The following is a 26,082-nucleotide window of genomic DNA, read 5'->3' as shown; positions in this document are numbered from 1 at the left end:
CTATAAGCCATGCCACTCAAATTAACTATTCAACCCTTGTGAAACAGTTGATACTACAGTATATTTTTGTAGATGAGCTCACTGACAAGTATTTAGATGGATACAGTCGCTTAATTTTCACCAAGCACCCCATCTAGAATGCAACGCAAGGGTATAAGTCGCAACGCATATGAATTGACCAATCAAAGCGATAGATAATTTGAACTGTTGTTTGTGATTGGCAATTCGCTTACGTTGTGTTCAAATGGGAACCAGGCTTTAAACATCATCTGACCTTTACAACCTCCTACAGTACTGTATTACTGTTTAAAAATCATTGCCACCTACTGTAAACCTTTACTTATTTGAAAATCCACCACCTAAGCTACATTACTGTATCCCTAAAATGTTCACAATAGATGTTTCAGAATACATATGTTCATTAATTGATAATTAAATTGCATAATACTGTACACAATAAAATAATTATGATATAGAGTATAGTCAAGATGGTGATTTGGTTTACAGACAATGTAGTTCATTAATGTTAATTAACAGTATGAAAGTATACTATATTTAGCCTTCTCTTGCATAAAGGGATGCTAATGTTCAGTTTATTTGCATGTACTGTATATTGTTGAGTGTTTTCACCTTCATAAAGACTTCATAATAAGATGGATAAAGGCCATGAACTAAAGTGTAATTTACTTTAAAATGCTAATAATTTTGAGTGGGAATGAGTATTCTTTCCTTGTCAATAAATGGTATCAAATTAATTATGTAGAGAATTATTTTTTTTAAAAACACACTTCTGAAACTTTAAATTTATTGACATTTTTTAGAATAATGCGAAAGAAATCAAATAGGGATTTTCATTTATAAGCATGTATATCAAAAAGTAGGTTCATTGAACAAAGTCTACATAGATTAGGAAGTCTTAACCAATTATAATCACTTTCCCATCTTTAAATTTAATTGCAAATTTATCATCATTTTTCAGTGACAGAAATCATGAAATACAGTATTTTTCATTAAAACCATATTTACCTGTGAAAGGAGGTCTGTTGTGTGAAACATCTGCCTGTACTAATATATATAACCAATTAGTACATCACTTTCGCCATCTAAATGTATGTAGGGTCAAATTCAATGACCGCTTTCTGGAAAAAGTCAATTAATTTTTATGTGTATATATGCAACAAATGATTATTTATGATAAGATAAAAATGTCATAATATAAAGTGAACTTTAGAATCTGCATATCTAGGAAAATAGCGGAGTTGAAAGGTTTATTAGATAAAATGTGGCCCTTTCAATTATACTGTATACTACTAGTTTTATTTTATAAATAATACTAATTACTCCATGTTTATGAGACTCCTAGAGGTTTGACTGATTTGGTGTCCCAGACTAGTCCAAGACACAAAATACAAAAAAATATACTGTACACAGAGTAAACAAAGTTACTATTGATCTTTATGTTAAGTTTGGATTGAGCTGTTATAGCTACAGTGTACGATATTCAACCTGCGAATCACCAAAATCCAAGGGTACGCCGCGTAACAAAAACCAAACCCACATAATCAGTAAATTTTACTATGCATTTAAATTTGACATATAACCAAAACATGATTAACTTTTGTTTTCTTTGTAGCGGCTTCGCCGGAGTTTACCGCCAAGTCTGATCCGTCGCATGTCTACGACCTGGACAACTACTACCTCAGCCACAGGTAATATGATTATTCTACTGAGTTTAATGGCTGTATTATTTAACATCATTCAAGACATTAGTTAGAATTCAGAATATTAATGAGAAAATGTGCAGCGAAAAAACAAGATTTACAGCATTTCGTGCAGATGTTTCCAAGTCTAATAATTGGATGGTTTACTGAAAGTGATTGCATTTAATATTGCGCTTTTTATTCGTTAAACATAAAAAGGAGTTTTTATCTTGTTGTTTTTTAGAAAAATCTAACTGTCTATTTCATTGTTTTCTTTATCAGTGGATAGCATAGAAAACTCAAAGCTTTAGGTTTATGTGTCCTTTTATTCTGTAGTCATGAAAAATAAAATATTTAATTTTTCTAACTCCATTGAAGACCCTTCTAATTAAAAAACATTTTTTTCTCAAGGATTAAACATTTAATTAAGCAAATTTCATTTCTTTGATTAAATTATTGAAATCTGCAGAGCACATTATTACTTGACAAAATGGTATAAATTAGGCCCAAAGTACAACATGTGCTTTCCTGATATTTATAACATGTGCCTAATTTGTCTACAAATTTCCCAATAGCATACATTATGAAATATTTGTTATTTCCTTGTGGTCCTTAATAGAACGACTATAATGGTAATGAGTGTTGTTTGTTGTCTGAACCACATACATGATTACCATGAATCTGAATAAAGCCACAATGCACATTTTAGTGATCACTTGCGTTTTATAGTTTTTAACCAGATACAGTATATTCAAACTTCATTTAAAGATGTATTGTCCCCCAAAAACATTAAAAATGAAGATTAATTAAATCAGACTTTGAATATGTTATTTTGTAGTTTTAATCAAGTTAATCACTTCAATAGAAAAAAAACCGAAAAAAATCATGTTTTCACTTATAAAATGACAAAATAAATGGTAAAATTCAACCAAAAATCCATTGGCTGGCAGCCAATTTGACAATTTTTTGCTTTAAATTACATTTTTTTCAGGTAAATACATTTTTTTTCGATCCAATGTTTTGTCAAAGTGGATAACTATTATGTTACATTAAAATGGAATATTCAACAAAAATTTTTTTAAGAATTATTTTTTCAGGGGGACAATACATCTTTAAAATTAGCCATACTTGAAAGGTGACTTTTTCACAAATCTATCAACAGCTTAGTCTAATAGACAGGAAAATACTCCAGGTTTTAAATTATTTTCTCTTGCCCATCTGTCTGCATCCATCTCAATTGAATTTATTTTCAGTGTACCGTATAATACAGTATATCAACAGTCATTCTAGAGTAACCAAAGTACTGTGTCTGTACCCTGTGTTTTACCATCTTTTTTCTTAACAATTATTTTCGTTTTTAATACTGTACTGCAATAACAAAATTATGTACAGATGGGGCTATTGAAGAAATTAAGATATATTGCCCATATAGCAATATAAAATACTATATAACAGACGAAAATTAATAACGGGTCTTTATATGTTTATAAAAATTTAATTATAAATATATATGCTGTACAAAAACAGAAAATAGAATTGTAATAATGTTTTAATTGATCAGTCTTATTATTGTACATCTCAAAGGTGTGTCTTGAAGTTTCTGGAGGGAACTACATTTCGTTTTTAAGATATTTTTGTAGTATACGAAGAGAATTGGTTTTGTGACGACCATGGCATAAAGAAAGAATACTTAAAACTGTTACACCAAATAGTCGTGCAGCATTTTTTGTATAGAAATATTTCTTGTTTAATTTAATGGCAAGAATTAAGAATACTTATTTCCTAAAGCGATCATACTAGCCCAGTGGACTAACGAGAATCCAAATGATCAAGCCCATCTCCTTTAACAATCACTAATCAAAATTTAATCTTATGAATCACAAATTGGCCTTCTTGGCATCGATAATATTTATGTAAATTCTATTTTGCAATTTCTTTGAAAGCTTCCTAAACTAAACCCAAATGAAATTAGGGTCACTACGTTGACCTAGTTCAAAAGGACAATGCACTGTTTTTGATGTTTTCTAGTAAGATATAGATTTATTGATAAGTGACATGCGTCAAAAATATTAAACAATAGTAAACAATTTATTATTGATTAAGTATTTCATTTATGCTTTTACAGCAATACCGGTACTGCAAAATGTGTTAAATATCACAGATGTAACTACAGTAGCTGTCAGACCAACAGCCTGAAAAGATAAAATCTCAAAAAGATTTTTATATCATTTTATGAATATAAAAATGTCATATAGACCAAGCATAAGCCACACAGTAGTTGTAGATTGATTTGTCATAACAAAACTTAAAATGTCTACAGTAGTAGTTTGCTGTTTTAATTGCCCTCTGACATGAGAAAAGAGAGAATTCTAGTTTACATCGTTGTACTTCATATGATATATATAATTGGTGTGGGTTTACCATTGGTACAGTAGAGCAAGCAACAACATTTTAAACTAGACATGAAACTCGTCACTTTGACGAGTTAGTTATCCGCACCACGACAAACGCCACGTGCACGTCATACGTTGGAATATTGCACACAGATAAAGATTATGGCATTATGACAAGAACTGAAGAATATGACATGCTGTTAGTGCTGAATTTTGTGTCATATAGTATATACATGCAAACAGTATAAGCTGTATACATATTACATACAGTGTAGAATAGGTGAAATTACGGGACCCGCCATTTATTCCAATTTTTAACATGGCGACGGTATCAAAATGAAACACTTAGATAGCAATTTCAGAAGGAAATTATCTCAGGAACAACATATTAACGTGTAGAAGAAATTTGAATACGTAAAATATAGATGCGCACCCTTTTAAATGTGATGAACTATTACGCAAAATATGAAAATACGACTTTTTTTATTCAACTGGCCATATGATGACGTCACAACATCCGATTGGCAAAATGTTTACATGAATTCGTATCTACAATCCAATAGCTTCCAGAAAACGTTTTAATCGTGATTATCACATTTTATTCTTACGAGCTATTACAGATTAAAATTTACTGTAAAGATGAAATTAATGACCCACGTAATTAAAATTTTTAGGCATGATGACGTCATAAAAATTAAAATATTTTTATCTCATGCTAAAGAAAGTTGATTGACCTACACAATATATAAATGTAGGAGAAAAAGGAATACAGATAAGCGCGATGCGCTCCATTGAATGTGATGAGCAATAACGAAAGAGACAAAAATCCTATATTTTACATTCGTGTGGCCATACGATGACTTCACAATGTTTTTTTAGCCTTATTGATGCATGATCCGATATCTACAACTCATCAACTTCTAGATTTTGTAATAAAAATAAACGGTTAACGGTTTACTTTAGAAACTATGACTGTTTAAAAAAAGACATAATTTTGACGATTTTTCATAAAAAACGTGCACGAATTGTCTAAGTCAACGTGTTCGTATGGCGTTATTTAAACTGGAAAAGGTCTAAATTGTTTTCAAAATCACTGGGAAAGACTTGAAAAATATAATTCAAGAGAAAAAAATATGTTTTTAACGCTATGTGCGCACCGCGCGCATAAAAAATTGCGCGCCCGTGGGAATTTTTGACATGCTCAAAATGACAAGAAACGCGTAAAAAGTTGATCAGAAATTAATTTTGCGCATTTTGAAATTTTAAATGCGCGTGCGCGCGTAACTTCTTGTGAAACATGCCATTTTTAATCCGTAGAAAGTTTGCCCCTGATATGACTTAAATTTTGTCAAAGTGTCAATACTAAATGACTTTTGGTTTTTAATCTATGATCAATCATTGAAATTCATAAAATTGCGCATAAGTCACGTTGCGCAACTATGACGTCATTCAAAAATAGGAGGTGCACAACTTCACGTAAATGCCCATATGTTGTCGAAGTTATGAAATGTTATGTTTACACATTTTAGAGGAACACGACTCACAAAAAGGAAGGAAGGAAAGAAGAATAATACAGAAAAAAAATATTGATCTCATACAATTACAAGGAGTTATCCGCTTGGTATACCAAGCGGATAACTAATTACATTCAACATCTTGCAAACAAAACTCTTGTTGCATCATTCAAACATCAACTGAAATTATTTTTGTCAATCACTACAGTATCTATCCACTTTCTGTATCTTTTAATACCAAAACAAATCTTCAATTATTGTGCAGATAAGTTTAGTGCCCTTAAATTTTTATCTTTAATTTAATCATAATTACATACTTTAATAATAATTAATAGATTAAATTCAAGATGGCAATTTAAGGGCACCTAATTAGTAAATTACAATTAACACAAACGTTGGAAATGACAGTCCTACTCTGTAATTGTCATCTTCTTTTGTACCAATTTAGATAAGAGATACTGTTCTTCTATTAGATGTTTAAGAAGATATGCGCTCTCCCAAAGCATATTATTGATTCGTATTCCTGATTTTTGGGTGGCTTTCATGCATGCAGCCTTTGGCCTTAATGAAAGTCTCCCTGGTCCAACATTTTTTGCTATTAATGTTATATTTTTTTTCTGGATCAAATAAATCAGCTTGTGACTTCCGAACAAATCTGCCAATCTGGGGGCTTCGTGCATTTTACAAATATTAAAATTTCTAAAATTCACACAAAATGTAACATTTTTATTTACAGGTATGCCCACATTAGAACCACAACCTTTACGAACCAGAAGTTCCAGTTTCAGGCAAACACGAGATGTTTCTCCTACTCGAAGCCCTACAAGTACACAGTCTAGCACATTGCCATCTCAGTCAATTACCATTAGCACAAATGTTGGAAAATTACGTTCCTACTCCGTTGGCACCTCTCCTGCACGTGCACAAATTTCTAGTCATGCAGTTGAGAGGTTAGAAAAACCATCTATATTTAAAGTAAACAGTGATGAAGATGAGAATGACTTAATTGAGAACATTGAGGGTGACCTCACACCGAGTTCAAGCTTAAATAATGTATGTAAAGAAAGTGATGAATGTACAGATGCTGTACCAGAAATTCAGACACAAACAATTAAAGATGAGACTAATAATAACAAAAATGAGGTATGTAATTTGTTTAAATAATTAACAATTCCTTATTAACTATATCGTTTATATCATCATAGAATTTCTGAATTCATGTTAAATATCAGGGTGTATCAGTTTCATCTCAATTGGGGTTCCACCTATACCTTGTGACTGATGAATGTAGGCTGCTATCCAATCAGATTTTAACATAATCATGAAAGACAGTGCTCCTTTTGGCAGGGTCAGAATTTACGTCATAGTTGGGGTAACTTTATTCAATTCATATGTTATAATTTAAGTTTACAGTTACAGATATTCATTATGTATACATATTCTAGGTAGAATTATCATAGGTTCACAAAATCTACTTTTTACCTTTTACCCAAAGCCTTTACACAAAGCCTTTACACAGGAAAGAACTACACAAAAGCACATTAATAAATACCATGACACATGATTCTAACATTAATTGCGGTTTACATCCTGTCAGATAAAATCATGTGCTTATGTGGCAGTATGTATGTCTTGCTTTCTTTTAATAAAAAGAACTGGATGTAGAACTATACAACTTTAGTATATAGTCTTATGCATTTATTTACTAAACAAATACAAACTTAGAAGTTGGTGGCTGTATTCAACATTTACACTTGGCTATTGGGAAACACAAAATTTAAATATAAAGTTAATCCAATTTAAGGGAAATACTTAAATATTTGTTGAGTTGAGTAAAATACTTAATATTTAAGGGAAATATTTCACATCAGTATGATTGGCGAATACGTCCATTGGTCCTGGTAAATTAATCTTGCTACAAGGGGTAGAATTATATCTGGATTTGTACTATAAATAACAGTTGAAGAATAAATAGGAAACAACTTATTTTTTAAAAATAGCAATCAGAATATGACATTTATAAAGTAGAATATTGGTTGTCTCATCATAAAAATCCCTTATTTTTATTTGAAGCGATTCCTTTGAAAGAATATCAATACTATTTGTTGAGTGATATTGGTCTATTTTGTGCCTTGATTGATATCTTGTACATGGATAAATCAACATAGCCCTTCTCTCAGAATTGAGAGAAACATTAAATCACGATTTACATTTCTTTTACATATGTTGAAAGAAATTAAACTTAGTATTATGTTAAGTTTTGCATCAGAGGTGTGGTATAAAGTCTGTGAAAAATTTTTAGAATACTTTTAGTTTTATGAATATTTGTTATCTATTATTATAATTAGACTGTAGAAGAAGAAGAAAAAGAAGAAGACTTCTTATCGCCAATTAAACCTGAATGTAGAGAACTTATGGACAATGTAGAAGAATGGGATTATCCCATATTTGAGCTTGCAGAGAAAGCCAATGGAGAGGTACTAAGTCAGGTATGTTCATTTCAAATTCATAAACATTATTTTATTTATTATATTACTAGCCAAATTGCCCAAGATAACTATAATGAATGAATGAATGAATGTGCTTCTTCCACAGGGTTTATTTGTCCAATATAAAATCAGAAATTCAATACCATACAATATACAAATAAACAATTTCATTTGTCTATTTCGTGCCTGCTTACCTGGATAAACCGACAATATAGCCTCTCTCTCCGAAGAGAGGATACAATTTACGAAAAAGAAAAATCCGTATATCTATCATCGCACCCCTATCGGATAATGCACGCAACCGTAACCACGCCCTCAAGAGGGAGCCATCCAACGTAGTAGCGTCATCATTTCTTTTCGTACTGCCGTTGTGTTAGTACGTTATACAAAGAACGAAAGAATTCCAGGAATTCAAGAAAATACAAGCCGAAGCTAAGTTCCTTTGTTCAGTCAATATAGTGATTAGACAGGCTTAGCCATTGTTGTGTGTTGGATACGTTGAAATCCGTTATTCTAGGCTTATCTAGAGGATTAACTAACGGAGTAGATTACAACGTTAGCTAGGATATAACGATTCACTATTTCTATTCTAGGCCTAACAACGCTTTCAAACGTAACTAGAATCCTCTAGATAAGCCTAGAATAACGGATTTCAACGTATCCAACACACAACAATGGCTAAGCCTGTCTAATCACTATATTGACTGAACAAAGGAACTTAGCTTCGGCTTGTATTTTCTTGAATTCCTGGAATTCTTTCGTTCTTTGTATAACGTACTAACACAACGGCAGTACGAAAAGAAATGATGACGCTACTACGTTGGATGGCTCCCTCTTGAGGGCGTGGTTACGGTTGCGTGCATTATCCGATAGGGGTGTGATGATAGATATACGGATTTTTCTTTTTCGTAAATTGTATCCTCTCTTCGGAGAGAGAGGCTATATTGTCGGTTTATCCAGGTAAGCAGCACTCATAGACTACCAACACCACTGTTGGTTTGTGTAATTATCTTTCTTAAAGGTTTCACCTGATCAGAAACATACTACCTGATAGACCATTTGTTGTGGCCCACAAACATAACATACAAAATTAAGTTGTACGTGTTGTTAATTGGTTCTTTAGGTTGAGAAATGTTCGTTACTCCTAAAAGCCTAGTAGCCAGAACTAGCTTTTTAAAGATATTTACTACATCATAGTTTTGTGTAACATATTGAGTATTGAACAAAGAACTGTTTGCGTTTAAAACCATATGTCTTACTTCCAGTTTGAAAAGGCCATTTCTTGTCTATAACAAGAAACAAAACAAAAATAACCTTCTGTAGCTTTTCAACCTGTATTGAACTATAGACTGATTTCTCATCTTGCTGCATTTGGTGTATATGATTCTAAGCATTAAAAATTGACATATTGATTTCTAATGTATGATTTAGCGATCAGTCAATGCGTAAATAATTGAAGATGATATGAAATGTATATATCACTGACTGATATACTTGAAATTTAAAAGGAAAGAGATGATAAACATATATTTACATACTGATACACAATGTATTATTATTAGAAATCTAATAATCGTTCATGATGCGCTTGTCGTATTTTGCTAATATTTGCTAATACATATTTTGATTCATGAATTGTTTGTATTCTGCTTTTCTATAAACCTCATTTACTGAATTTATTTGTTTGTATATAGTAGAGGTGTTGACAAAATTAAATTAAGTATGATTTTCATTAAATCCCAGTTAAAGGTTTTCTTTTATAAACATAGCCACACAGTGCATTATGATATCCAAACAGCCTATTAAAATGATACATTTTCTTGAGAAACATACATCAAAAAGATAATTATATATTTTCTTGAAGTAGTTCTTGGGTATATACGTCAAATGAAACCTAGTTCATATAAAAGTGTGTCAGATATTGTACATGTAAAGACATTCTAAATATTTAGCCTGAAAATAAAATCACTATTGATTTTATACAAGCATGAACAGTGGGCTATATTGTAAAAGTTAAATTATTATTGATTCATATACTGTAAAGGAAATGTTTAAGAGCTCTGCTTTATAAATGCATCGTAACATTGATTGAACAGTTGGTTTTGTATAATGCTATAGAATGTACAGTCTCATTTTTAAAAAAGGCCTATTTCACTTAAATACCATAGCTCCAGGTTACTATTATTAAGCATCTCCTCTCCTTTTTTGTGATTAAACAAAACATACTGTAGAACAACCAATGTATGTTTAAATTTTATGTAACCCACCTGTAAACAAATAACCAAGCCCGTAGCCAAGGTGTTTGAAAGAACCCCTTTTTTTCCTGAAGTTCCCTAGAGATCAAAGTAAATGGTAAAAGCCTATTAGCCTAGCTCATGACGATTTTTGCCCCTTTTATGGAAAAATGAACCTCCCTATAAAAATATTGCTTACTTGGGGCTTTAATCCTAGAAGAATGTTTGTTTCTCATACAGTATACTGTACTGTACATTTGTTAAACTATGGTATTATATATTAAAACCATATGTTAAGTTCAACGTTTGCATTGAACATTTGATTGAATGGTAATGTGCTGATATTAACTGCATACTGGTCATATTTGATTTCCATGCACCAGTATTGGCAGGCTACTTATAATGTTGTTTGTAGTTTCGCTGCCGCGGCCGCCACTGATATTACCTCACCATCAAGCAGGTCATGACCTTTACTGTAAGTGGCTAAGTCTATCTTGGTAAATACGTCCTACGCTGTGAAACTACTGGACATGACAAAACAGCTGAATTATTCTTATATTTTGCAAATGAAATGAAGTTTGTCATTGTTTTGATTTTCAGTCATTCTATAGATTAATTAACTTTGAATTGAAAATCTCTATTAAATCTTGTTTCTTTTCAGAGGTAGATACAAACAAATTATTATGTAATGATATTATTCATATTGAGTGACATTGTTTGTTGGTTTCATTGTTCTTCTGTACATAACTCTTATTATACATTCATTTCATAACAATTTGTATACTTACCCTAATTTTCAATTCTAATAGTTCAAACATTTAAATACCATTATTTGAGTGAGTATAATCCTTGAATATAACCCTACTATAATAGCTAAGAATATATATCAGAAAAAAGAGCAATCTACTTTAAACCTGAAACTAAAGAATACTAATTCAACTTTATAAAATGTCAAATTAAATAGAATTATGATTATATATTTTGCAATATATAAACTTTGATGTAATATATTTAATAGAAAAATCAGTAATTGCTCATTCTTCTGATATATTCTTTGCTAATACTAATAATCTCACCATACAAACTGTATATTGCGAAAGCCAAGTCTACTGTAGCTCAATTTTCATCAAAATTTCATCATACTCTCTACCAATATGTGGGTAATGTTTTATTACATAATTGCTTAAATGTTTTTGTTTCACTCTAATAATTCATGTATAACTAATATACTTAATACTAAATCATATATCATCTTTTCTATACTTTTCTTAGCTTGCATATAAACTTTTCCACAATGCGGGAATATTTGAGACGTTTCGCGTACCAATCAAAAGCTTTATGCTTTACTTTCGAGCACTAGAAAATGGATACAGAGACAACGGATGTAAGTGAAAACTTAATTAATACTGTACATGTCTCCCTGTAGTTAAAAACCTTTTTTTTTTTTATCTCTAGAATAACTTTAAAACTACATATTTAAATATAAAACTGAAAGTGATCTATGAGAGTGGTCTTAAATTAGAGGAAGACATAGGTTTAATTCATGATTAAAGAAAGTTTTTAATTTATTAATTGTAACAAAGTGTAAAATGACGATATTTGTATTTTATCAACAAGACACTCATGGTGCAAGCCACAGTATACTTGGTAACCACGATTTGTTTATTAAAATTCAATTCCCTATTCTTTTGAATAGAGAACTCACTTGTATAATCCCATTCAAAAAAATGAGGCAATAAGAGTAAACATCTTTGCCGAAGGATGCAAGCATGACAGGCACTGATAGGTTTCTATTAAGCTGCATTGCATTTTGTCACGAGAATGTGGTTCTTGCTGACAAAACATGTGCATGTGTCGTAAGAACATCAGATAAATGTATTTATACTGGTCCTCAAGCTTAACTGGAAACTGAGGAAATTTGGATTAGACCTTCTACGGACCAACAATGACCAGCAGTGCAGGTTCAACCAGATCAACACATCGGGAGACGATCACACTTTTCAAATAGTGTACTAAGTTCTTTAACATGCACTATATGTCCACGGGACCAACAGCTTTACGTCCCATCAGAAGGATGAGGCAATGAGAATAAAGCATCTAAGGATAATTAGTATGCTAAAGATAGGCTCGAACCCATGCCTATCACTTGCTAGTCCAATATTACCATTATACCATCACTCTCTCCACTATATAGTGCACCCAACATAATCCAAGATGGTCTCCCATCCAGAAATTTGCTTCGGTGATATGATGAGAACTGTGTTTCATCGCCGTATGTCCTATATGGCCATATTGGAGTGTGGTGGGACACAGTGGAGATCTTATGGATCATCTAAATGATTTATCTTACAAACAGAATGCTGTGCTTTAACTACAGTATACTGTACTTCACAAGGACACTAGGACACAAGTTTCTTTCATGTGATCAAGTCAAAAGGTCCTTAGATTCATTAATACTGTTATTTTCATGTGAGCATTCTCTACTGCATAATTACTCTATTCATTCTTCTCTAATGACATCCAATTCAATTCTTTGACAAATTAATATGAAATGGTTTTAGTACATTGTGTCATCATTTACAATATTTTAACATTTTAAATGTAAAGTTATATCATTTTTATGTATAGTAATTGTAATTTTTAGTGTTATACATAATTCATGGAAATGTGCATGTCATTTACTATACTTTATTCATTATGTTGCCAGATGTAGAGATTATTATTTAATTATATTGAAGATATTATCTCTTACCAATTTGTAACAAGTGAACAATTGAAAATCATACATTAATTGAATTTAACATTCAAAGCGGAAACATAATAAACCGGCACTAAATTTCTACTGAAATTAATATAAATATGTTTTTTTTTTAATTAGCAAAGAAAATGTTTATTATTCAGATAATTCAAATTCAGCCCAGAACAAATATAGAAATCATTATTCTTATACTGCAAAGCCAAATGTAATTAACTAATAATAATTTCCAAAATTCTGTTTTCGTGTTATATTTTTCAAATAAAATTGTACGAAAATTTAATTTGTACTTAAAAGACGTATTGACAATCTGTAATTGAAGATTACACAAATTTATGTGCCATAGAATTTGTATCAAGCTGAGGTAATGTGTTTAGCGCTGACTGCATTTACATTATATTGTGATATAAGTCTACTTGTAATATTACGTTGATTTTGCTGCTGCTACTCATCATGATACCTTGCTGTGTGGGATTGCATTTTTTGACACCTGATGACTTGGCTCTTATCGATAATAAAGAAATATGGTTGTTAATATTTTCATTAGCATATTTCATCTTTAAATATTATTTATTTGTAAATTCTGACTCCATATTTATACCATCTGATTCTTGTTGAAGAGGAAGAAATATTGAAATTGCAATTGGTTTAAAGAACGGTATTCAACATTTCTGGGAATAATTATGTAAAAAATTATTATTTATTATTTAATATAAATATTAAATTTAGATATTACATTTAGATTTAACATTTAGATGTTAAATACAGCTCAATAAACATTATCTTTCACTAAACATTTTTAATCACCTTTAAATATGAAGGTACTTTGCATCTCTTTTTACAAGAATTTATAATCTTTGTGACCTTTATCAATGAAAATCATTCATTTATTTTCTTTTTAAATCCTTTGGTTTAATAAATTATTATTGTAAGCTTCTGGTTGTTTTCTTCTTAAATCCTATATTCATTATTGCCATATTTTCTTTTCAAATATGCATGTTCAATAAAATATTGCAATGTTTTTTTAAATCCCTTATTTCATTTATTTTTTATTAAAAATGTCATTTGAAAAAATATCAATTCATCAATTTAAATCCTCATTTCTTTATCAACCTGACTTTTGATGATTTCCTCCACCTAGGCCTACTTCCGTAATATACACAAAATAATGGGTATTCATGAGTAATGATTCTTTATAACACTTGACATTTAAATCTTGATCTTCATCAGTGCTAGCAACGGTAATGATATGTTGTTTAGGGTTTTATTAAAATATCTGCATTTAAAGTTGTTTCTTAATACTGGTAGTATTATATACCTTTGTATTATATCATCTCAGTAACAACTTAAATTTATAAATACAGTTAGTTGATTTTGTAACTCATCTGTCTAGCTTACAGTATACCTGGATAAACCGAAATTGGCATTTTTCGCTTTGAGAAGAGCACTGAAATACTGTACTGTACATAAAAATTCATCAAATACCTCTATCAGACAATGATACATTCCATGAAGCATGTCCCCAAGTGGTAGTATCCAAATACACCACTAATATATATATATATATTTTTTTTAGACATGGTAGAGGTAATCATATCGGAATGAGGAGCTACCATTTAAAGCTCATCTTCCAACAAACTTTTTAATATAATTTTTTGCATTAAAGTCATTTTGTACTAATGCCCTGTTGTCTGTCAACAACTTTCATCTCATAGGACTCTCTGACTCTTCTGTCTTGTTTTCTGCTTGCATAGATTCATCAATTTCCCCTTATATAATTTTCTCTTCTTGATTGACAATAATTTACGAAACAAAATTGCAAAGACATAAAAACGTAGTACAAATTATAATTGTACTACAGTACCCTGCAATCATGCTTGTCGAAAAATGTCTCAAAATGCAACACAACTAGGCACATTGAATCAGGTACCTGGATTGGCAAAAATGAGAATTATAAAAGGGCGATATATTTTATTTATTTATTGCTTATAACTGAAAATATTGGTAAATTTTCTATACTGTAAGTGAAAGTTGATTTCAATTAATAAAGTAATAACTTTATAAATATTTTCATATTTTATCTATATCATTGAATAAATAGTTGTTATGAACTTTTTCTATATAAATTACAATAAGATCAATCTAGTTTTCCAATTAATGTGTGCATCGGTCTATTCATTTACCACTAGTTAGTTTTTTTTGTTTTTTTTTTTTATTGGCAGTGGTTCAATGATATTAATAATGATTGATTTTTTAACTGCTGGTTGTTATGTGTTTTATGTTTAATATGTTTATTTAAAAGTGCTAAATTGACTATAATTGACTGGCTGGCAAATGAATTATATTGAGATAAAACACGGCTAAATAAACATTTTGTCGCCATCCAATCAGAATCGAACCATACCATGAAAGCCCCAGTGGTCTAATGATTGAGTGTTTACTTCCTAGTTCGAATCTTGGTTGGTGTGGCTTTTTTAAAATTCGTTCTTTAATTAATTAATTTTCAGTATATCACTGAGTAGTTTAGAGTTTCTCTATTCCTGTATATTTATGTAACATATTTTTACTAGAATACTTGTTTATCAATTATTTACAGATCACAACCGAGTGCATGCCGCCGATGTACTCCATGCTGTGTACTATCTATCTACTCAACAAATCCCTGGATTCACTCAAGTCAACGTTGATGATCAGGACAACATGAAAGAAGGATCAGATGGTAAAACTCGCATCAAATTTGCACCAAATTTGCATACCAGCAAATATTTTTTCAGCACTGTTGCACATAAATTTGCATAATTATGGCATGACAGAATGAAATCTTATACCAACATTTTAGTATAAATGTTAAAGCAGACTTTTAGTAGAGTTAGCATATATCATCTCCATGTAATCTATACAATTACTGAATTTGACCTATTAAATGCCCATGGGTTTCAACTACAAGATTTGATTAGTATTTTTACAAAACTATGGCTTTACTCAATATTTATTATACTCCAATCAAGCATTGTGTCTTAAAAGAAGCCTAATTTGTGAGGTTGTTTTATATTTGAGTATTGTATTATATTTTACCAAATATGGTGATTATGCTGCTCTTGTTTGTAGTTGAAAACAACAACAATGCACTTTACGTCATTCTTTCTTCTAATCCACACTCGCATTGAATTTATTTCCAAATACCAATTTCTTCTTATTTACGTCAATATACTGATGAAATGTTTTGATGTGTTTAAGAGAACGCATCACATTTGAAAGAAACATGACGCATTGCCTTGCTATCAAATCTACTTTACAATTTATATTTCATGTTAGAACATACGGCTAGAAGCCTGCTGCCTATTAAATCACTTAAAAGCTCAGATAATTACTTTTGCCAGGGGTATTGTTTTTGTCCTTGTTTGTTTGTCCTGCCTGGTGATTTTTTTTTATTTCTAGTTGCTTTAGTCAGTGATAAATTGCTGTTTCTTCAATGTGACTTAAGATTTATGTTATAGTACAATTCATAAATAACAATTTTGATTAATATTTTGGATTACATTTGTATTAATGATTATTTCTACAGTATATTGTACAAAACATTTTGTTTGTATACAGTATATAAAGTCTCTTTGGAAAATATTATGCTTAAATTTAAGTTCCAAACTTGGTGCTAAGGTTAATAAACTACAAACCCTAAATCCATCTTTTTTTCTTTTTTTTTCAAATATTCCACTCCCTTGTTATAAAATGTTTTCTCTGTACAGTGAATATCTTTTGTGTGAATGGATTGCCTATTAGAAAAGTGATTAAATTTGCTGTTGGCAATATTTAGAAATATCACTAAGAAATAATAAATGTACCTAGTTCAAGGCAATATCAAGTACTGCTTCTTGTGTAAGTAACTGTACAATGCATATTAATATTACATATTTTATATATATGTATTAACTAATAAAGGTTTTGTAAAAAAAATATTTTTAGTGCTTGATGAAGTAAATATTGCTGCCCATCATACACCGACCGTGACACCAAGGGCTAGTTTTACCACAGATGTAAGCTATGGTATCTTAGCACTAAATCTACCAGCTCTGGAGCTTATGGCACTGTACACAGCTGCAGCCATGCATGACTATGATCATCCAGGAAGAACTAATGCTTTCCTGGTTGCTACCAGCGCACCTGAGGTATAAGTTATTTATTGATAATGATTATTATTATCTAAAAATGACACTTCAATCAAGACAAAAACATTTTTACAAAATTAATTCCATCGAGATCAATATTGTAAGATACAAATTCTTAAATAATTGTCCACATCATCTAAGTGTGGGTTCAGGTGGAGAGAGGTTGGCTTTTGGCAAAAGTTGTGGTTGATCCAAAGGATTTAACAATTTCTATATATGTTTTGCAGGCGATTCTGTATAATGATCGATCGGTATTAGAGAGTCATCACGCTGCTGCCTCGTGGAAACTACTCCTGTCAAAAAGTGAATTCAACTTCTTATCGTCACTTGATCCTGCAGAATTCAAAAGATTCCGATTTCTGGTTGTTGAGTATATCTTAGCGACAGATTTAAAAAGACACTTTGATTTCTTAGTTGAATTTAACGCCAAGGTGAGAGTTTATAAGTTTGTGTTTAAATAGATCATGGATATAGCTGCGTGTTCAAAAGAATTGAGAATGAAAACTTTGACATATAAAACATTTTTAATGCTCTCTGGGGGGTGCTTAATTGAACGAGGTACTTAAGGAAATTATTGTTATAATTATGTATAACTTCAGATAGTAAGTATTTATGTTTGAGAAAATGACATGCACTGCTATTCATAGACGTAGTTAAATTCTAGGATATACAGTAGTAAGGTTGTAGTTTATGGCATCATCATCATCATCATAGGAATACAAGCAAACAACAGCTTTTTCCAACAAGGGGTTTATCTTATATATTAAAGGTAATTCACTAAAAATGTGTAGAATGGGCAAATGTTTTTAATAATATTCTGCCAAAAGTGAAAAAACAAAGCTTTCTATGCTTCTTGTCGTACATTGCGCAACAGACATGCATGTAGAGAGTAGTTAAGTATCACTCCGTGTAATATTGTATACTACAAATATATAATGCTTTAATTAAAATGCCATTCTACTTTCAGTGTCCTATCATAACACAACATTATTTATTGCACATGTGAAACTTTCTTTTAATAACTTCCTAATAAAAATTAAACAAATTTATGTTAATAGACAATAGCAGGTGCTGTACCATTTGATTATAAATATATTGTCAATTCGCAGGTAAATGATATTGATGCACCTGGCATCAACTGGGCCTCTGAGAATGACCGGATGCTTGCTTGCCAGATGTGCATCAAGCTAGCTGACATTTGTGGCCCAACGAAAACCAAAGATCTTCACATCAACTGGACAAATCGTATTACTGAAGAATTTTATGATCAGGTAACCTCTATTCTGCAATTTGGATCATTTTATCTTGTAAATACGTATGTTTTAGCCAGTTTCTGTATTGACAAATTCCAACGTCTCTTTCTAATATCGATCAACTGTACACTTTATTAAAAAAAAGAAAATTACTAACAATTATATATAATTCCATTTTGTTATAAATGTACATAGAAAGGGTAATAATTGAATAATATAATGTTCATGATTATTTTTTTTAAATACATCACTCATTAAAAAAAATTGAAATTATTTTTAATTTTAAGGGTGACGATGAGAGAAAAATGGGTCTACCTGTCTCTCCTTACATGGACAGACATAACGCCCAGCTACCAAAATTACAAGAAGGGTTTATAAATCACCTAGTGGCACCGCTGTGTAACTCTTATGGGTCGGCCGGTCTGCTGCCAGGAGTGTGGGTCGACGAGTCCAGTGACAGTGAAGATGATGATGGTATGTGTCAATAATTTTATATTCTATAATTATCATACAGCTGTGTAAAGATGATTTAATTAGGTCAATAATATATTTCAAATATTTGTTATTTTTTCTGTCCATTTGGTTTCCAATTAAAGCATTTTTATAAATAATTAATTTATTTGGTTGATATGATTAGGTTGATAATGGAGATATTGAGGTAACTATAGATATTGTATCTTATTGGTCTTTATGTACTACAGCTGGTCTTTTTCTCCTGAAATTTGGAATACTTGTGGCCTAAATCATAGTGGCCTGAATATTCATGATTATCTTGAAATAATTATTATAATACTGTATTTTTAGTATCTTTGGTCAATGTAATAATCATAATAATTGTGGTTTAGAAAGTACTTATTCGTGAAGCAGCTTCAATCACTGTGCATATACTCACATGGTGTGGATCTTTTATAGGGTTATGTCATTAATACATTTATGTTATGAATTATTAGTGTTATTATTTTTTGTAGAAAAAAGCAAGAAGTTACCTACATTTGACGATTCATTTCCAATGCCGAAGGTGAAAGAGGAAGATGATGAGGACGAGATTGAGGAAGAGGACACATCAAGTGATGGTGCTACAGGTAAGTAGAAGTCATCTCAGGCTTAAAAGTGATTATAATCACCGGACAAAATAAGTTGTATTTCCCATTTTTCTTGTACTCTAAATCCAGAGTTTTGTTGTTTTTTTTTACTTTCATGCCATAAAATGCAGATGTTCATATCATATTGAATATAAGAAAAACAATTCAAAAAATGTGATAATTATATAAGACATTTTTTAAAAGTGTGTTACCATACCAGTTCATGAGAATGGAAAACTGAATTGACCTTGACCTTAAACAGATAAATTGTGACTGTGACAAACTTTCTTATCTTTGGATTATTCTAGATTAATCGCTATGAGAATTGCATGTTTCATAAACTCAATGTGTATCCAGGGATTACATATTATTTTTTAGTCGCATTCCACAACTAACATCTTAATACACTTTTACTTATTAATATAAAAGGATTTGGAAAAGACGTCTGTGATGTAATATTATGTTAAATAGCGTCTCGTTCAGATGTATCGGTGAATTCCAAAAGATTATTTTAGTTACATTTCTACTTACAAACATTTTAATACTGTATATACATACTTAGGTTTTATATTCTAATTTTATTTCTAATTACTGTAGTAGAAATTATATTGTTTTTTTTATTGTATCAAATATTATTAAGAAATGGCGCACCTTTAATTTCTTAATTAATTTATATTTTTTCAGGAAATGCTAAATTCCGAGTAAGAGGAGGAAACAAAACCAGAAAAATGACAAGTATTTTAACAAAACACTTAAAAGAAAACCATGAAATGTGGGTGAAAATATTAAAAGCAGAAGAGGAAGAACAAAAAAGGAAAGAAAAACAAGAAATAAAGGAGAAAGAAGAAAGCAACAAGATGGCTATAATACAGGAGGAGAAATTAGGTTGTTGTGAGGATAACAGTGAAAGTAAAGAGAATGACGAACTAAAGAAAAGAGCTTGTACTACAGAAATTAAAGAAGAAACATGAGACAAGGTCGAAGTGTAAATAGCTATCAATTAATCAAACAACTGTACTTATTTTACTATTAAGTTATATAGAATATTATATAGATATACCTCTGTGGTGGGTCAAAAACAGGGAGTAAGGGCCAAAAAAAAACAATACGGAGACAGGGTCCAGAAATAGTAGCTAACGAATAGGGAAGGTGGTTTAAAGAAACATGGGTATTTAAGTAGAGGGCCTAATCCAACAATTTGTGGGTGTCCAGTTTAAACTGAGGACTCAAAAATACTTATGGGCGGAGAAACTAAAATGTAACATAGTTTGTATAGGTAGGATTTGCCAATGTGTATTACAGTATTGTGTATATTTTATGTTAGATATATGTAGACGTTGTGTCCATGTGAAACAAGTGGTTTTAAGCTTTTTATTAAATTTTATTTGTCTTAAATTATTTAAATGAAATTTAACAACTATAAATTTTTGCCACAAAATTTGATGCCATGCTATATGAATATTATATTGAATTACTATGGTTTTAATTATTAATAATAACAATCATTAATATTTTTATTTTGTTCTAAAAATTTATTTTATACTGAAATGATTATTACTTTTTAAAACAACCCATTTTGAAATCAAATTGTACAATTAATTCAAAATTTGTCTTTCCTTTTGTTATTTTTTGTAATATTTTAAAAATTAATTGCAATACAAATTATGTTTTTCATTGAGTTTAAGTTAATTCTTTAATTTAATTTAATATATAATTTTATATTCAATCTATTTTATTTTTATTCATTATCAAATGTACAAAAACACATCAGTATTTTTTACAAAATGCCAAGCATATGAGGAATAGCTAATTGCAAAATAGACAATTTCCTCATATACATACTGACAATGATACTGCATTTCACTACTGCGTTTCCGGAATATATCCATTCATGCCTTTACAGGAATACAAGCAGTTTATAAATACTGTTTAGTTTATAAACTTGACTGCATGACATAATTTAGCCGCAAACATACAGCAAGTTCACTAAATAAAACTGTGATCTTTTTCACAGTAAGTCAGTCGAATATTCTACGTTTTTTACCAGAAAAAAACCATACTGGCATAGTTATGGAAAAATAAAATTACCAGAACTTTATTCTTGTATTTAAAAACAATTCATTCAGAACAGGAACGAACAAAAACTGTTGCATCTAACTAATGTTTAACTGATATGTTGTGCAAAAAATGAAAATGAAAAACCGTCTGATAATCAAATGTTTCAAATTTGCAAACAAAAAATGTTTTTACACAAAATAAGGTTATAGCTACGAACCAGGGGGCAATATTTCGTTTATATTCAGTTTGTAATTTTGAGAATTAACCTCTAAAAAAAAACACACAATACAATCTTATTGATATATTTATTTATACTTGTTAAACACAATCCTATTATCTTATAATAGTATGCATTTTAGATATTATTTCAGAGATTGTTGTCTACACATATGCATCGATGTATGGTTTAAATTTTATGGTGTGTGGTCTTTGATAGAATTTTAGTCCAGAATAGTTTTAGCAGTATTAACATTCAATCAAATATATTTTGTACATAAGCATACACTTTTCCTAGCTACAATATTAGTAATGTTAAGATAAATTCTATTTTAGATTTAGTTTTTTTTTTCTTTTCGTCAAGAGAAGATCAAATTATATTTTATTCTATAGATCAAATGCATTAATACTTGTACGCACAGAATTTAAAAACAATTTGTTCTTTATATCGAACATTAAATATGGTAGAACCCTTATTAAGGGGCCACCTTTGAAACTGATGTCCCCTGAATAGAATTTAGCCATAGTTCTTAATCTTATTGTTGGTTTCACTGAAAAGTGTCCCTTTAATAAGGGTGTCACAAAGGAGGGATTCTGTTGTAAATCCAAAATATCTATTAATACAAAACATACAAACATTAGCTCTCTGAAGCATTCATAATGACAGAAAAGTTCTATTTTTTTCTATACCTACTTTAGATTTAGGGTTGAAGTTTACTGTTGATGTAAATATTTTGTGATAGCAGATAGTGTAAAAATAGTATTTTTTCAGAATAATTTATTGTAGTGTAGCTCAGATTAGATGGTTCCCACAAATATATTTAGTGTAATTGTCATAAACGTGTGTAGAGCATCTATCAGGTGTAAAACATGTTCAAGAGATTCTACTCAGAAGAATACATATATATATAGCTTATGTAATATATTACCTGGTAATATTGAATGTAATCGCTCTGGCATACCAACTCAAGATTTAACAGTTTTTTGCAGGTACTGAGTAATAATTATATAGCCAAACAATAGATAATATAATGTGTTTATCACAATATACACATATGTGATATTGTTGAACATTTTTTGTTTTGCATATTGATATATACTGTATATATGGAATATGAATGAAAACAAAGATAGCCTAACACCAAGTTACCCAGTGGTAATTTAATAATAAATAAATATGTAAATGGTGAAAATGAAAACGTATTTCTATCAAAAATGATCAGTTTTAGGACACCATATATATGGTTATGGTAATTGTAAATAAGGAAAATTTGTTTATATTTCTCGGTGCTCCTACCACATTTTGTCCGGCAACAATGTCTGCTTTTCTATCTCCTGTGCAATAATGTTGATTGTAGCCTGAATTCAAGTAAACATTTATTCAAATCAAAAAGTAAATTACTTGGGAAAAAAGTGAATTTTATAATATTTAAAGCAGGATGTGAACAATTATTATGATTTATTGTTTTGAAAAATTGTAACCAGCTTTGAAGACTTTATAAGTTCTTTTTAAACGAATTATCCGTCCCAGAGCATGATTATGTTGCGTCAACTGTTTACATCATTTACATATGTGATACATAAATGCAAATTTAGTGAAAAGTAATGATCATAGCAGCTTGACCCAGCACCAAGCATTGTGGTAGTTGAGTTATATTTTCACTTTTTTGTTAAAATATGTTAATATTTACGAGTGATCACGTTAAACAGTATTTTAATGGTAAGGAGCGTGCTCGCGAAATATGTTTTACTGAATCATTGTAAAGATGTTTAGAAGACAAATCTATATTAAATAACTTGTTACTTGAAAAAGTATTATACATGGTTGGTAAACAAATATGTAATCAAGTAATTTACAATTCTGTTTTTTTTTTAATTATCTAAAGTAACTGGGCTGTAGCCTTGTTGTAATAAGACAGTTTATATCCAGCTTATCGTGTCTACTGCAAGCTCAACAAAATGAAAGGCCTACCCGAGAATTGTATTTTAGTAGGTATAGTTGTGAATTGAGTCGTTTGTAACATATTTTACATTTTCAAATAAATGAGTGTGATTAGGCTAGCGCCCTCTTTAAAGGCTAGTTTTTACCTAGTTATAATAGTCGCTAAGCTCCGTGATATGTATAGCTCTGTATATATTTCAATTAAATTGTAATAGTTATAGAATTTGCCTACATTTTATTTACTAGACTTACCTACAGTATGACCATCTAGGCACATTACTGCCTTGTTATGCCCCAAAATACTGTGATTATATCGTATATACAGTATAACTGTATATTGCGTGTCTGTGGGATAAACGACGTTTTTTAAAAATTTTGTGTAAAAAAAATAAACTCGGTTATAATTTGGTAGAAGGAAAGGATTCACCACAGAATCTTGTAGAAAATTACAATTGAAAATTTACTTGTACACATTGGAACAATTAGTGCTTTAAAAGACCACATCAATTAGCAGTGCAACAGACAACACATAATATAAGCGAATAAATCCTGTATCGTTGCATAACAAACTACAACTCACTCCCCGGTCCACATAAATGAAGGTTGTTCAAGTTAGGAAAGTGTAGTCGAGTGTTTTTGTTTAGTGGTAATATCAAAACATTATTTTTAGAAGTATTTTGAATAAGGGCCGGTTACAAGCCTTTCGATAGGGCAGGCTAATATGTGTTGTGACTATAGTTCTTATAAAATGAAGGTAATGTTTTAAGATGACTTTTGCAGGCCTATTGCTTACATTGTAAATAGTGGTAGAACGACACAAGTAACCCAGTGGAAGTCTTGTAGGAGAGCAATAAACTCGTCAGTATTTATGAGCTCGTCAATCGTAGTCGTAGCTTGTTTCGTTCATGTCTCTTGTTTATATAGTTTCATCAGGGAGTTGTTGTTTATCGTCTTCTGTTCATTCTATCATCATATCAACAATTATAAATACATACAATCTTCTTCGCTAGCGCCGCTAGTACCATCGTCGGACCACTGTTAACCCTGTCGTCGTCATAGTTAACATCATTTGGTCGTCGTCGTCATCGTGGTTAACATCATTTGATCGTCGTCGTCGTTATCGTGGTTAACATCATTTGATCGTCGTCGTCGTCATCGTGGTTAACATCATTTGATCGTCGTCGTGGTTAACATCATTTGATTGTCGTCGTCGTCATCGTGGTTAACATCATTTGATTGTCGTCGTCGTCATCGTAGTTAACATCATTTGATCGTCGTCATCGTGGTTAACACCATTTGACCGTCGTTGTCGTAATCGTGGTTAACATCTTTTGACCGTCGTCGTCATCGTGGCTAACATTATTTGATCGTCGTCTACGTGGTTAACATCATTTGATTATCGTCATCGTAGTTAACATCTTTTGTCCGTCGTAGTCATCGTGGTTAACATCATTTGATCGTCTTCGTTATCTTTTCTAACACTATCCGACACCGTTGTATCTATCCAGTAGGTTTTAAGCAATAATATAAACGGTTAATTAGATTTAATATCAATAAACTGTGCGCTTATTTGCTCCGAGCGCTTAAATCGTGCAGGATCGGCAGCACAACGTAAATCAGAAGTTAGTGCTGAAAAACGTGGGCAATCACGAAGTCAATTGCCAACATTGATATCAAATCTAAATAGATTATTTAAACAATTAATCAGTTTTGACTGTTCCGAACAATATTTCTTTGTAACAAAATTGTATTTGACTTTGAGCGCAATGCTCTTATTTACTACTGACTGCGAGTACTGCGTGCGTTGTTTACCGATTGACGGGCTCGTCGCCACCAACATACACCGAACGCGAGACACTACAATTTAGCCACGAGTCGTACACAATTCCAACATAAACTTCTCTGCTTACATTCAGGGTGATGTCTTTATACATTACTGTGATTTCAAGTAAACGAATATTGCTGGTTAAACAATGTTTGAAACAAAAGAACTGTCGGTTAATTAATCAAATCGGATGGAAGAAAACGATGATGTACTGGTAATATTTTAAGTGTGTTTGTTTTGCACTTAATACACGCTTATTCAGGGAGTATTTCTTGTCATCTTATAAACTCAGATACGTGTGTTTGTAGCAATGTTTACCCAGCAGTCGATAACTTATACCCTCTTTGCTACTTGATTATATTTGGAAAATGAGTTAATCAAAATTAGGCTAAAATTATATTATAGAAATCGATAACACCCGCAAAATGTTACATCGGCGGTATAAAAATGAAAAA

General features: G+C 30.8%; 1 protein-coding gene across 2 annotated transcripts in view; it reads left to right on the top strand.

The window, feature by feature from the left end:
• Positions 1–23,064, top strand: part of LOC144843175 (cGMP-inhibited 3',5'-cyclic phosphodiesterase 3A-like) — a 31,330-nt gene extending 8,266 nt beyond the window's left edge. Inside the window, exons 3-13 of one of the 2 annotated variants that reach the window (XM_078699937.1) lie at positions 1,634–1,709; positions 6,344–6,750; positions 7,956–8,096; positions 11,603–11,714; positions 15,682–15,804; positions 17,049–17,251; positions 17,479–17,682; positions 18,361–18,522; positions 18,792–18,978; positions 19,473–19,586; positions 20,271–23,064. In XM_078699937.1, the coding sequence (XP_078556063.1) occupies positions 1,634–1,709; positions 6,344–6,750; positions 7,956–8,096; positions 11,603–11,714; positions 15,682–15,804; positions 17,049–17,251; positions 17,479–17,682; positions 18,361–18,522; positions 18,792–18,978; positions 19,473–19,586; positions 20,271–20,557 (2,016 nt within the window). In that variant the 3' untranslated portion in view covers positions 20,558–23,064. The remainder of the gene's footprint in view (positions 1–1,633; positions 1,710–6,343; positions 6,751–7,955; positions 8,097–11,602; positions 11,715–15,681; positions 15,805–17,048; positions 17,252–17,478; positions 17,683–18,360; positions 18,523–18,791; positions 18,979–19,472; positions 19,587–20,270) is intronic. The other variant, XM_078699946.1, reaches the window with a different exon arrangement.
• Positions 23,065–26,082: the final 3,018 nt, after the last annotated feature.

The sequence above is a fragment of the Antedon bifida genome, chromosome 1 (genome assembly GCF_963402885.1).
Source record: "Antedon bifida chromosome 1, ecAntBifi1.1, whole genome shotgun sequence".
NCBI lineage: Eukaryota > Metazoa > Echinodermata > Crinoidea > Comatulida > Antedonidae > Antedon > Antedon bifida.
Note: the sequence above shows the minus strand (reverse complement) of the source record. Positions and strands in the feature narration are given on the sequence as shown.